The sequence below is a fragment of the Labrus mixtus genome, chromosome 2 (genome assembly GCF_963584025.1).
Source record: "Labrus mixtus chromosome 2, fLabMix1.1, whole genome shotgun sequence".
Taxonomy (NCBI): Eukaryota; Metazoa; Chordata; class Actinopteri; order Labriformes; family Labridae; genus Labrus; species Labrus mixtus.
In genome coordinates, this window is record NC_083613.1 from 9,242,802 (window position 1) to 9,257,496 (window position 14,695).

The 14,695-nt window shown below is 41.1% G+C and overlaps 2 protein-coding genes across 3 annotated transcripts in view; both read right to left on the reverse strand.

The window, feature by feature from the left end:
- The window catches only part of aspscr1 (ASPSCR1 tether for SLC2A4, UBX domain containing), a 103,924-nt gene that overhangs the window by 20,148 nt on the left and 69,081 nt on the right, over window positions 1–14,695 (reverse strand). The window lies entirely within an intron of this gene.
- Window positions 73–12,536, reverse strand: si:ch73-100l22.3 (uncharacterized). Of its 2 annotated transcripts, XM_061050235.1 has the most exons (10): window positions 12,075–12,533; window positions 10,856–10,981; window positions 7,579–10,072; window positions 7,147–7,274; window positions 4,479–4,580; window positions 3,866–3,982; window positions 3,378–3,482; window positions 3,093–3,209; window positions 1,830–1,912; window positions 73–1,304 (listed from the first exon to the last, which is right to left on the reverse strand). In XM_061050235.1, the coding sequence occupies exons 1-10, from the start codon at window positions 12,201–12,203 to the stop codon at window positions 1,145–1,147; spliced, it is 3,561 nt and encodes a 1,186-aa protein (XP_060906218.1). In that variant the 5' UTR covers window positions 12,204–12,533; the 3' UTR covers window positions 73–1,144. The 2 variants fall into 2 exon arrangements, with proteins under 2 accessions (XP_060906218.1, XP_060906226.1); XM_061050243.1 differs by lacking the exons at window positions 73–1,304; window positions 1,830–1,912; window positions 3,093–3,209; window positions 3,378–3,482; window positions 3,866–3,982 and having other exon boundaries at window positions 4,528–5,217; window positions 12,075–12,536.

Here is a 14,695-nt window from a genome sequence, read left to right on the forward strand (position 1 = left end):
ACAGCGCCCCCTGCAGCTGGGAGTCTTAAAATGTTTTAGTCTCCACTGTCACAAACCAAACTTGAGAGCAACTTTGTTTTTTAAAAACCTTTATTGGAAACCACATACAAATAAATAAAATGTAAAAAAAAAAAAAAAAAAAGGTCCAAAGTCAAAGTACAAAATTGTAAAGCTCTACATGTGTTTTAAATGCTCTAAACAATAACTTGGGAGTAACACACTCAAGTAACAACAACACCGGCATCTGGATATTAACATTTCTGCTATTCTTCAAAAATATTTCTAACTTATCTGATTATTTCAGAGTGGACATTTTGATATATGAAAGCAGCAGCAGTGAAAGCACAGGTATGATCTTCAGGTCAAACCATGGCTGCACTTAACCTTTAAGTTTCCTGGTATTGTACATGGGGCTCATTGCATGTAACTACACGTTGCAACCTGTAAACATGTATAACAAAGCAATGTCTATTCATGTATCATAGTCACATGCTGCATGTCTGAGCCCTTGAGTTATCTCATTCTACATATTGATTGTTTTGAGTTGTTTTTGGAGAAAGGAGGTAAGTGTGTTCTGTATAAACTTTAAATAATTGTGCTTCTTTACTGTGATTCATCTTGTTGGATAAATCGTCTGACCCCTGGGTTGTCTCCCACTGACCAGATCAAACTGAAATAAAGCCCTTATTAGTTTTATTCTTCATAACTGTGCCTTCCTGCTGTGAAATCTCAAAATGTAGTCTGTGAGTCATACAACATCTTTTAGGCACATCACAGAGCTTTGATTTGATGCCAAACTCAACATTTTCTCCTCTTACATCTGCAGCATTACTACACAGAAGATGGTGAAGCAGACCTAGTAAGTATTTTGTGTTAACAGTGGCTGTGGTGTTTTTTTTTTGTTATCCCTGCTTTAAGCATCCTCTCTTTGTGAAACTTCTTTGTAATGTCTGAAAAAGAGGCTCCACTGAAACTGTATTATATTCTGGTTGTAGAGTGCTAAAAAAGATCCCAGCTCACCAGTAACAGGCCTCTCTTGGAGTCAAATTTGGATTTGGTAACTCTCAAATGACTAGTAATACAATATTCATGTAATCGCAGGAGGCCTTATTAAAGGTGCTCACTGGGGCCAATTAGGGGAGTGTCATCGGGGTCTGGAGGAGTAAGTGCTCTTGGGGACCCTCTGAGGATTTGCTTTGAATTGTCCTCGCTTTTTTTCCAGCGGCTGCTCGGCAGAGGATTCTGCGGTGTGTCCAGTCCTCGTCAGAGCTCTCCTGTTCTTTGCTGCTGCCTTTTTTTGCATCCTGGAGGTAGAAATTAGGAGCTTCATTTAAACACAGACAAAAATGTTGCTTTTAAAAATATTACCTCAGCCTACAAAGCAAGATTTAGAAGTCATTAAAAAAACCTTCACATTTGTTGTTTGTCTGAAAGTGTGCAATCGTGTATTTGACTTCATATTAGGCTGACTTTTCAATCAGTGGATTCATGCTCTTTAGTGAGTTTGGGATCTGGAGCATATATATGTGCCCTAGGGAATGACACTTAAACCCCAACCAATTGCTCCCGCTGCTGCATCAGCGGTGTGTGAATGTGTATTAAGGGATTAGTCAATACTGATGGTCACCTCACATAGCAGCCTCTACCATCAGTGTGTGAATGTGTAGGTGTGACATGTGGTGTAAAAAGCACTTTGAGTAGTTGGAAGACTAGAAAAGCGCTATACAAGCTCAAGTCTATTTAGCATTTTAAAAGAGCATATTTTGATCAGAGTTGAGGTTCCTTCATCCTTTTATATTACTGTACTTGTATCCACTGAATAAACTCACATCATCTCTTTCTTCCTCTCCAGTGATTTTTGTGTCGCCGCTGACAGTGAACTCTTTCCTCTGGGATGGCCCGTGTTCCCGCTCTAAATAATCATAAACAAACAAAAGCAGAAACTCAACTGAAGAGATTCACTCCCCACAAGGTGAAGCACTGTGGAAACCAGGTTCCCATAGAAAGGAACTTTAGAGTTAAACAATAAAGAATCACATTTTCAGTCATTAAATGTTATTTGGTAAACTTTGGCGGCCAACAAAGGTGTCTGAGTGCAACGTAAGTCGTAAGACACACATATTGCTGTTACGACTAACTGTTTCCATGACTACAGGCTGTGGCCAAATGGCTGCATTGGAGAGGGTATTTTATTACATGCTAGTTTAGGTGGGATTGTAAAAGTGCTAAATTTATAAATCTAACTTGAAGGTTGACGAGGAAAAAAACATCTTTTTTGTGGAAGATGGATTTATTTATTTATCTGTATGCAAACCTGAGACAGAACTTGGGTTAGAGGACTTTCTGCAAGCTGCTGAACACGAGACAATGATGACACTTTACTATACAGCTAAATGTTACGTCGCAATCTGTTATGAATAATAATATCTGCAGGGATGTACACTCTGCTTCATCCGTCACCGTCCTCTTTTTCTTAGCCTCAGCCAATGAATCAGAGACAGAGACGAGCTAACTGGCTTCTTTTTACAACTGAAGGCTTGTGTTTGAACTAGTACCATGAAGCCATATGCACTTCTGCGAGATGGCCGCGGCCCGCTTTCAAAGTTACATAGTACAATAAGCAGGAGATCGGGCCGTGCTGTAGACTTTGGAGAGACGCCGTTCTCCCTGTTGAAAGTTATGTTCAATGAAATCGATGTTTGAAACGACTTTTTAAAGGTAGAAAAAGTACATATTGTTGCTTTAATGTTGCTTTAATGTCTTCTTTAAAAGACAGAGATTGACTAGAGTACAGGCAACAATCTCATCATCCACCAGACTCATCATGAAGTACTTGTTCCCAAAAATGTTCCCAGTACTGAATGCAAAACGGTATTTTGAATTTCTATATTTAGACCTGGATCACATCTGCTATAATTAAAAAAATGAATCATCCACAGCCAAACCATTTGCAAACAGCTAAGACTCAGTGGTTGTTAAGCATACCTCTAAGGAACTTTCCACACATAGTTCTGTATGTTTATAACAGTGTCAGTGTTTTCAATAAGCAACCAACGCTCCTCCAGCTCGCACTGAGCTGCTGAGAAGGTTACCTGTCGTCTGAGCTCTCTCTCCATGGCCAGCTCTCGGTCCCAGCTGATCAGCTGCATCCTCTCTCCGGTTGACAGGCTGAAGAATATGTCGTTGACCTCGTAACGTGCCGCGCGCAGCTGGAGCAGGAAACAATCACAAAGCAGACGACGGCATGAATGAATGCGTGTAATCGCAGGTATCTGTTGTGGTAACTGCTAATGGGAGGAATAATTGCTGCGTGTGCAGTGAAGAGGAAGAGAGAAGAGAGGCTAACAGATGTTCACAACACGTGTTTTCTTAAATACCTGCAGAGCGGCTCTCTCTTGCAACAAAAGGTCCTGTCTGCTACTGAACTCTCCTCTGCCGGGGCTTTGCTGCTGCTGGAGGGCCTGCAGGAGCTGCTGTGTGTCCTGAAGGTCCAAATTACACAACAAGACTTTTTAATATCAAGTATTTTAAAACGATACAATCCCCGTTATATTAATGATCGATGGTATTGAAAAGAACTGCAGCTTTAAAATGAACACACCAGACATGGTCATGTTTATTAACCACAAGCAGCCCCGACATAAAATACCTTGGCAACATATTGTTAGATAGATAGAGCATTTTTTTCATACTGTATGCCAGGGACTTGTATTTTAGTTTCATTGGTATTGAAACAGGTATTGATATTGTTTGATTTTGACTAGAATTATTTTGAAGATTCAAATTCTGGTCACATACAACCCTTGTTCAAATTACAAAGATAAAATAAAGTGCTGCCAGAGACAGACGTGACACTACTACTCACCCTGACGGTTCGCACCAGCTGCGCCACTTTCTCCGTCCTGAGAAGCCTGCGAGTCAGGAAACCTTTCACAGCCGATAACAGTAGGGGGCGGCAGCGCTCTGAGAGTGTGCTGGAGGGCTGAGGAAGAGGAGAGAAGGAGTGATGAGAGGGGTGAGTAATGAGGACCAGAGGGGAAGAGAGAGGAGAATGCTAATTTCATCAATGACAACCAATTAATTTCCCACACAGATTCTCAAGGTCTTTTGGTTGGCATCTGTTTAGCAAATCAACACAAGTGGACTCGCAGCTCATCATTATAAGAGAGAATAATAAGCAGAATAATAAGCAGCTGATCTGCCGTCAGTCACTTGTTGATTCTGAAACTGTTGCATTGAAGGGAAACGTTGTTGAACAAGTCTAGTGTAACTGAAGCCGAGCTGCTGGATTGAATAACGATTCGAGGGAAATAACAGATGATAGAGGTTTAAGATGAGGATTAAGACATCGAGGCGGGAGAATCTGTTTCACTCGAGTGTGTCAGCAAACTAATGATGAATTAAAATATTTGGTCACAAGGATAAGCAGGGCAAGCTTTTTGCGTCCCTGACATTAGTGAAAAATGTGCTCATGATACCTGAGAGATGCTGGTAAAGGTCAGCGTGTCCCCAAGACGTGAGCTGGACATGGAGCAGGGGAAGGACACGCTCTGGAGGAGGCGGAAACGCTCGGCCAACGCCTGAGAGAGGGAGAGAGAGGGACAGACAGGAGAGGGGAGAGAGAAGAAGTGTGTGTGTGTGTGTGTGTGTGTGTGTGTGTGTGTGTGTGTGTGTGCACGGCCGGCACATTGGGAGTAGGCAAGGTTGGAAAATATTGAATTGGAAAGGACAGCAAATGAGGCAGGAGGAAGAAATTAATTGAGGGTAGAGAGGAAGAGACAGAAGGGGAGAGATGGGGCACAGAGGCAAGAGGGATGAGATGAGATGAGAGAGGGAGGAGGAGGAGGAGGAGGAGGAGAGGGAGCCGAGGAGGAGGAGGAGGAGGAGGAGGAGAGGGAGATGGAGGAGGAGAGGGATGACAGGGGTGATGCGAAAGGAGAGATGGAGGAAATTAATACGGCCAGAGAGTAAAAACGATGTCGGAGGAGGAAGGAGTGAAAACAAAGAAAAGTATGTGAGTAGAGGGAGAGAAAAAAAAGGGGAGATGGAGAAGGGACCATTAGCGGTGGCACTCGGCGGGACGATCTGGCACTTAACCACAGACGCTCATGAATTAAACAAATTATCCTTTCCTTTTCTGTGTCAATTCCCTCACTCCCCCTCCTCCCCCTCCACCAGAGAGTCCAGCCAGCTCGCTCACTCACAACATCACAAGTGCTGGAAGGACAGAGGGGAGGCAGAGGGAAGTCTTTCTTATTAAACAGCTTATGTTAATTATATTGTTGTTAAGGATACATAAATTAAACTGAGACTGTGATTAATAGGGCAAGGACACCGGCCAAGAACAAATACAGAGACAAGCTGAGGAGCGAGAACTGGTTGCCAGAGAGCAGCAGGCGTCCTTGAAGTCTTGCATGTGCCCGCGCACACACATACACACACTCACAAAAAGAGGCGACCATGCCAGCTCGCCTCTTAGGGACGTAATGAAACATTTATGGTAGAATCCCTGTGTGTTTTTTTTTTTACTGGGGAGAGTCTGAAGGTCTCTTGTAATGAGCAGATGTCTGTAGTCTGTCCACGACCCAGGTCTCCACAAGCACGCTCTAACAGGTAGGGGCAAAACCTGTATGTGTATGTGTGTGTGTGTGTTGGCACATATGGACCAGTGCCAGTGACATTCAAAGAATTCCTTCTGATTTCAAAAGAACATATAGGGTCAATGTTCTATCACATCTTAGTGAAATTGTATTTCTCGTTTTAAGTAGACGGAAACACAGGGACTGAACATTAAATTCTTCCCTTCTCAAAGGTGACTTTGGGTGGAGTCAAATGTTTGGAGAGTGAATTATGGTTGTTGTACACGAGTTACGTAGTGCTTGATCTGTACAGCAATATGTGATGCAATCTAGTGCAAGCAGCGGGCCAATGGGATGGAGGAAATATCAGTACGACTGCGTCTGAAGCGTGTTTACAAAGAATAAATGTCTGGTAGTTTTAGAGACGTGTTATTACAGGGTCTTTTATATTTCTGTTTCTCTTTCTTAAAGAAAAAGACACATCTGCCTGAAAAGTCGATAGTAAACTGTAAGTGTATTTTAAATATTCTATATTTTTCTTCCTGTCAATAAATCCTGTTGGGCTCTCTGGTAGTTAAGACGCCAACCATGACCATGAACAACTTTCACTGTGTAATACAGCGGGGGACTGTATTACAACTCTCAATCACTCATTCTTGTCATTTCTCACCATGCAGCTTCCACATTTGAACTCAGTGTTATAAAGACTAAATACATTTCAGAAAAAGTTAAGCATGCTCATTTTGGCAAATGTAACTCAAAAAGGAGTACCGGTAAGTTGTGTAATAATGGGGATTATTTCCAGGTGTTTGGCAGTGTTACATTTATCTTAAATGTCTTATTGAGTACTTGAAGTTGTTGAAATATATATCTCTTCTACGTGTTGAATAACGAGACTTTCTAGTATAATTAATCGGGTAAAGTGACCTAGAGCAAAGACAGTGGTGAAAAATGATGGGCACATTGATCAGGGATGTAACAATACCTCCAATACAACACAATTGAAAATCAATTAAATTAAGGGACAAAAATAAAGGGGGGGGGGGGGCTTGGAGCGTGACGTAGCAAAGACAGCATTAAAAGCTCCATATTTGATCGGACGTAAATATACCATCTATAGTCTGTGTGTGGGAAATGCTGTATTATGTATTATTATCATGTTACACATTTCTCAAGAACATTAATAAAAAGTATATTAGCTGACACAGTCATTTAATGAGACGATTTCTGTTTCTTTTAAAAGCTTTCTGTTTTTTGATGCCATGAACGCAGGCTGCCCCTGTTTGATTTAAGAGATGTTGTGCTATAATTATTTTTTTATTATTCTAGATGATTAAATTGATTTTTCTCGATAATAACCAAAAACTTTCTTTTTGTAAAAAATTAGCAGTTGTTTTGTGATTAAGAAGACTTTTCTTGTATTATATAAACCTCCATGAATATAACATTAGCCACCTGACACCACAAATCTTGGTGTCAAATCTTGACACCACTTCTTTTGTTGGTTTCAGATGTGTTTTCTTATCACAGCTAATCATTCACCCATTAATCCTCCCCACTGTCTCACCTGCAGTAGTTCCTCCTGCTGCCTCCTGTGCTGGTCTTGCAGAGCTCTGACCTGAGCGGCGTGGGCCTGTTTCAGTTGTTCCTGCCTGTCGTTGACACTCTTATGGTCTGCGCTCCAACACATTGCAGCTATAGGCCAGAAACAGGACAATACCCGGTCACATAATGTCTAAGAATAAACTGTTGGCGAGACTAAATCTGTTACTTGAGGTCCCACCACTAAATGTATTAACGCATGTCTAATGTCATGGAGCAAAAGGAGAGTGCTGGGCTCTGTAGCTGTAATAATCAGGTTGTGGCTGCTTATCCAATTCCAAACTTAACTCTTTTTTATTTTCCCTGGAGTCCAAACTCAATAGCAATATTTTTTAATATTCTTTGCATGTTTTGGCTCATATTTGATATCTCTGTTCTAGTATCATGCTGGTCTTACCTCTAGGCGTGCTGGAGTTTGGTCTGACCACTGAGTCTGCTCCTCTGAAGACGTCTGCGCTCCTGTCCTGTGTGTCCTCGGTCATATGCATGAGCAGCCTGCGTTTGACCTTGGATATCCCACTCTGACCTTCACCCTCGCTCTCAGGGGTCAGGTGTTTCTCCTCAAAAAGATGGCCTATTGTGCCAAAGTCAGATCCTGACCCTTCTAGGAGCCACAGGCCGGACGGAGCGTCCACATCGTACGACTGGTTGAGAGATGGTGAGCAGGTTGAGTTTTGACACCCTTCAGCTGCCTCGTTCCTCCTGTCCACAGGATGGTTACTGGTGTCTGACAGCACTGAGACATTACTTGGAGCAGCGGCTTCAGAGGCAACATTTCTGAATATGTCGGGAATCCTAAGGCGCTGAGCTGCAGAGAGGAGGCATTTAGCTGTGGGCTGCTGCTTACTAGAGCCACCATGATGTCGATAACTCTTTGTGAGTCTGTCATTAGCTGAACATTTTTCCTTTCCTCGCTCTGTAACTAAAGTTTTGACTAGCCTGAGCTCACTTAAGTTAACTTCTTCAGTTCCTTTTCCCTGCTCTATGACGGGACCATCATCCATGTAATTGATGCTGGGATCAGATCCTGAATCTTCATGCAAGTTCTTGGAATTGTTTAATGATTGTCTTCTCAGCAGCTCGTTTTGGTTTTGCTCTGCATCATTGCTGTCTTCATCATTACTCTGCGTCTGTTTGCTCTCATTAAGGCCCTGATTCCTGAAGTTTTCTGTCAGTGTGGACTCCAGATCTGAGATCAACACTTTAAGACCGGACAGGTTGGACTCCAGCTGATCTATGTGCTGTGAACTCCTGGTGGAAACATCTGCTAAATCACCTTCGTTCATGACATTCACTTTGGAAGAGACTGTGGTGTGAATGTTTTGAGGTCTAAAGTTAAACTCTTCAACACTGAGATTTTTATTCAAACCAGTATTGCGTAAACCTGTCTCATCTACAGCTTTTTTATCTTGGACACTGCTTTTGCAGCGAACAGGACTCCTGCAGAAATGTGGGGCTGGAATAGTTTTATATTTGCCTCCTCCTCTATGAAAATCTGAAGGGCTTGTAGTCAAACTGAATGCTTCCTGAACTGGGGAGGTTTCTGTGGACATGGGCTGTTGCCGGGCGAAGGCACTGATTTCTTTAAACTCTGTCATGAGTTCTGGTGAAATGTTTAGCTTATTATTTCTTAAAGTTGTTTCTTCCTCAACACCAGTCATTTCCTTGATGTTTTCATCTCCTGTTAAAGTTGTGCTTACAGTCTTTTCCTCACTCTCAATCCTCCCGTCATTGTCCCAGGATTTCTTTGGTGACATTTCCACTGACTGAATAATATTGCCTCTGCTCTCTTTAGTTTTCTTCCCCTCTGCAGTTACACTGCCCTTAAGAGGGAACTCGTCGTTCTCCTTATCAGAGAGGCTCGGCTCCTCTGTCCTTGCTTTTGGCTGTTCTTGGGTCCTCTCCTTGATTTTACTGTTTTTGGCTTGGTTCCTAAGCATTCGCTGGCGCCGCCGATACTCTTGAGATTTCTTCAGTAGAGCCTGGAGGCTCAGGCGATAGGGCTCCTCTGATGACTCTTCTTCATCTCCGTGGATGTCGGCTTGTTCTGTGTGGTCGTCCTTAAGATGTTCTTCTTTTGCAGGACAGAGATGAGGGCAAGAAGTCTGAGATGACTCTGGATTGTCTGAAAAGCCACTGTGTTCTGATACCGAGACTTGGCCCTCCACTCTGTCTAAAGTTTGATCTTTGTCAAGGTCAAGTAAGGTACTAACAGAAACGTTAGCTTCACCCTCTGTGCTGTTTTCAAAGCAGCTTTCAGATTTCTCTCCTTCTGAACTCTCACATATGACTGAGTCCTCCAGGAGTGTGGTGCCGCAAATGTCTTTTACGTCTTCAAAGTCTTTACAAAACGATGATTCTAGTCCACTCCTCTCAAGTTCCTCTCCATCTATGGGAGGGTAGCTAATGATATCTGGCATCTTGGCGATTGTGTTTGAGGTGTTGTGGAGGAAATAGCCATTCATGCTATCAGCTCCCTTCGAGGTTACAAAGCCATTGCTCTCTCTCCCTGAGTCAATCCCGACGGTGACACCGGTGGCATTTTCAACATTCTCGTAGGTCACGTAACCTGAGGACAGGTGGCTAACACCATTAAAGGAACTTGGCTGTGATCCGTTTTGGCTGTAACATGGATCCATATGGCATCCTTCCTGCCGAGGTGTCATATTAGTGGCAAGAAAGGCACTATAAGCTGTTGATGTAAACGGAGGGAGAGCAACATCAATGTTTTCTTTCCTGTTAGGCGGAGATGAGAGTGAAACATCATCCTTTGTGCCTTGGAAATGGCTGCTCGGGGAACCTGATCCATCGTTGGTTTGATGTGAATATGAAGATGTTGTGTAAATCTCCGACTCTTGAAGCAACTCCTCCAATGTTGGCGTCGTCCTCAGCTGCAATTCATATAATCAAACAGTAGTTCTTAGACATTGGAGAAAATATGTTTTCTCATCTGACCAAAGCCAGATCGGGCATGACAGAACATTTATTAGTATATTTGTTTATATGGATCCCCATTGGCTTCAGCATAAGATGGAAGTTATTCTTCCTTTGGTCTGCAGTTTACATTGTGACAATACAATTTACACGTTTTTAAATACAATACACTAACATTAAACGTCACACAACATTAAACAACACACAGCCAATCTATAGTAAAACAACAAGTGTCACAAATTAACAAGAAAAACAGACAATACAAAGCCTCCAAGTGAATGTATAGTGTCTAAAAGTTAAATGATAGCATTAAAAGCCCATGTAACCATCACATCACATAGAGTTAATATTAACTACTGGAATTTCTTCATAGGTTATGTTCTTTAAGTATAACTGTATTGATTGTTTTGTTTTTCTAATATCATTTGGGGTAGTCCAAATTAAAGAGAGATACAATTGCAGCATTTTTCATTTTCATATTTGTATATAACTGATTATAATGCTGGACCAGACCACAGAGCAGTAATCCAGGTGAGGAAAAAACAAGGCCTGAATAACTTGTTTAATTTGTACTCGAAGGACATTCAAAACATACAACGACTATTTAATCAAAACAATAAGAGTGTGTTTGTATAGGAGTGAGCTTTCTGAAGACTTAAATATGACTTAAGTCTAAATAATAATCATTAAGGTGTGCAGCTACAAGAACATATTAGGATGACTGAAATGTCAGGATTTACCTGAACACTGTGGAGGATCGTCTGCACATGAGTCATCCTCGGATCATCCTTTACCTTCCTGTGGACGGCAGCTTTCTGCGCTGCTTCTCTGTGCCGCTGCATCTCCTCTCTCTGTTCCTCTGAGAGCTGTTAGCATCAGAAGGCAGACATGAGATGGTTATTAAACACATCAATAATAAGTATCTTCTTTGTATTAGTCACCTCTTTATATTTCTATAGACCAAGTACTTTCTTTAGTCATTACATTTAATCTAAGAGCTACAACTATTGATATCAGCCTCACATCTATTATCATTAATATAAACATTAAAGTGACTGCTCAACTTCAACCTCTGCTTACACTACACATACTACATTTTCCATTATGACTGACATGTAGCTATAAATCTGTTAAAATCTGTTTGTCTTTATCCTTCTTTCCAAGCCCAACACAGTTTTGGCGGTGGCTGTTCATCATGAGTGTGGTTCTGCTTGAGGTTTCTGCCTCTTTAACCCCTGAGGCCCCTTAATAAAAAAAACGTACACTTTCGTCCCTAAGACCGAAACGGGTCCCTCTAATAAAAATGTAATAAAAATCTTACATATGATTTTTTTTTTCTTTCACCGCATCAAATCCTTTCAACTACTTCAGAGCTCACCATAGATGTAAAGTTTTTTATTATTGTTTTACATTTGTTATGTTTTTAAGCCCTTTTTGTCATACGAATCCTGGACTTTTTCCAATGGGAAAAACACAAAATGTGCAATTTTTTCGAAAAAAAAGGTGCAAAGTGGAATATTTGAGAGAAAAGCATTATAATATGTCAGAATAACAGTGTATCAAACATATGTGGTTATAATGGGAGCAGATGGGACCAACTTGGTCCCTAAGGGTTTGAGGATGAGTAAAATCCATATCTACTATTCTATACAACTTGCAATAAATTTTTGAAATTTTAAAATGTGTAATAAAAAGTAACTTCCTGGCCAAGTTTCATACAATTCGCATTAAAACTGACTGATATATTGAGAATCAAAAAAGGGAAAATAAGCTAAATGTGCACGTTTGGGCACTAAGTGTCCTCGAGGGTTAAGAAGGTTTCTTCTTGGCACTGAAACTTGGTTCATGATGGATTCATGTTTCTTTGTAGGAGTGTTGTAGAGTGTTCTCAGAAACATAACACACTGCAGTCTTTGACAGAAAGTCAATAAAAGCTTTATAATAAAAGAGAACTCGTACCAGAGGAGGGAGAACAGGTTTTCCATAGAAGCGGATGAGAGAGGATGAAGGTAAAGGTTTCTCCTTTTCCTCCTCTCTTTTCCTCAGATGAGAGAGGTGAATCTGTACAAACGTGTCGTAGTCCTCCATCGAGTTGCATCAGGAGGCGTTTTGTATTGATTTTTGATACTTAAAAGGACGAAGTTGGAGTTATATGTTGACCTGTGAAAGTAGCTAGCTAGCAGGCTAACAGGTTAGCTTAGGTTGTGTGATAAACGTTAGCGTTTATCCGTCGTTAAAGTAAACAGCTGTTATGGGAAGGCACTAAGAAAAAGACCAGCCCTGTAGTTTTAACTATGATATATAAGAAGGGTAACACGATAAAGTCTAACAGGTTTACCACACTAGAAGCCTCCATCAGGATGGTTCAGTGTTTACATGTTTACCCGCCTCTCCTCCCGGAGCGACACACTGACAGTTTGAACTCCTGTGAAAACACGGAGCGGACTCTAACACACCGACCTGGATTTTACAAACTACACAGCATGTAAACAACTATAAAACTCATAATAAAAATAAAAAGTCGTGTAAGATTAACTTGAGAATGAAACCTCACCCCCTTTGTCAGAAACATTACCACTAATCTTGTTTTAAGAACGATAAAATGTGTTGCGCTCATTTACAGTCTATGGCTGCGCTCCGTGTTTTATGAGGAGCCAGAAGAGTTTGAGACAGAGCTGCTCAAACTTGACAGCGCCCCCTACAGGCCCGCCCAGGTGAACAGAGGATGAACCATAGTGTATGAACATTGTAGACTCGAGTTTTTGCCCACAAATTCAGTGTGAAAGGATTAATAATGTCATTGAAAAATATGTATTCCATGTCTGAACATTGGCCTCCTCTACATACGTTTTTTTAGTTTGCACCAATGTTTGAAAGTCTGAAAGTTAATGAGTGCCATTCAGCGTATCCAAAAAGTGCTTTAATTCACGGAATAAACAGCACAGGTGAAAGTAATACAAAAGTAATACAGCTGGAGAATAAGGTCTATGAGCTACAAAAAGCAAACAAGACCACAATGTTTATTATTTCTGTCATCTGTTGTAGCTGTGTTTCCCTGAGCTGTTTGTCCCTTGTCTCCTTCTGTTGTCTCCTGCTCTGCTCAGGTGAAGCTGCCTTGCCTTATTTTTGACTTTGTTAAAGGTGCACTATGTCGTTTTGGTAGAGAAGTGTGAAAGTTGTAGAAATGTACAGATTTGGTGGTTTATGTTCATAACTTTAAACCTATGCTTTAAACACAAACTATCCTCAGAGGAAAATTTGGTCCCTGGAACAAAGTTTGAAGATAAAATGCTACAGGAGAAGTTATGGTGGAGGGAAAACCGTAACTCTCATGGTAGCTTTTTAGCTCCAAACAGTGTTCCAAGGACACATTATTTTCTTTGAATAAATGTTGTGTATTTAGTTCAGAAAATGTAGTATAGAATTGTTTCACTTCTCCAACTTTCAAATTTCACTACAAAATCTACATAGCGCACCTTTAAGGTGTTTTGTGTCCTTTATTGTGTCAATTTGTTCTTTTGTTGTTAGACCCATGGGGCCGCTTTAGGGTGGGGCGTAAAACATAATTTTAAATGTTGGTTAATGCTGCCGCTGCAGGAGTCAGACGAGGCGATTTGCACTCCAAGAGCATGTGTTTACATTTTCTGAAGCAAAGATTCACAGTGAGTGAAACATTTGACTATAAGTTTTCATGTTTAGTGATAAACTTAAAGGTCACATTTTTACCCCTTCTCAACCAGTTTAAATAAGTCCCAGAAGTCCCCAAAGACTCAGAACGCAAAACAAACCCTAGCTTTGGCAGTGTAGCCCACCTGGCGGAGGGGTTACTGCCCTTTGTGATATCATGATGGGAAAATCTTCCCAAAAAAAAACCAATTAGCCAAATATGAGTGAAAGAAAACAATGGTATAGTGCATTTTGCACAATATGTCACCTTTAAATGCATTCAATGAGGGAACTTTTTCTTAACTTGATAAGTTTGAGTTGAATTTGTATAACTGGGATAAGTTTATTTTGGTCTGTGTATCTATGATTTAGTCAACAGGATGCTTGTGCAACTTTAATGTTTATTTGCTCATTCATCTACTATTCCCTTTACAATGATGCAACCGTTTTTACCAAGTTCTAACTATACACATAAAATACAGTGAAATGCATCCCGGGTCTGCGTATTAAAGTTTCATATTAAAGCAGCTGTGAGGAGTTTTTAACAAGTAATGAAACAAACTGAAACTCATACTGATGCCTCTATAAGACCTTCAAAAGCGAGGCTATCGGTGACAAGACTGATTATTTCTTTATTCTTATTTTTTAAGATACTTTCTGGGCCTTTTTGCATTCACCAGATAGGACAGCTGTAGAGAGACAGGAAATGTTGGGGGAGGACGACATGCAGCAAAGGGCCAAGGTTGGATTAGAACCCACTGCCACTGCGGTGAGGACCATAGCCTCTGAACATGTGGCGCGCAACATAACCGCTGGGCCATCTGGCCGTAAATGGACTTTGTATAACAATTTTCTAGTCTTCTGACTTCTCAAAGTGCTTTTTACACAGCAGGTCACACCTACACATTCACACA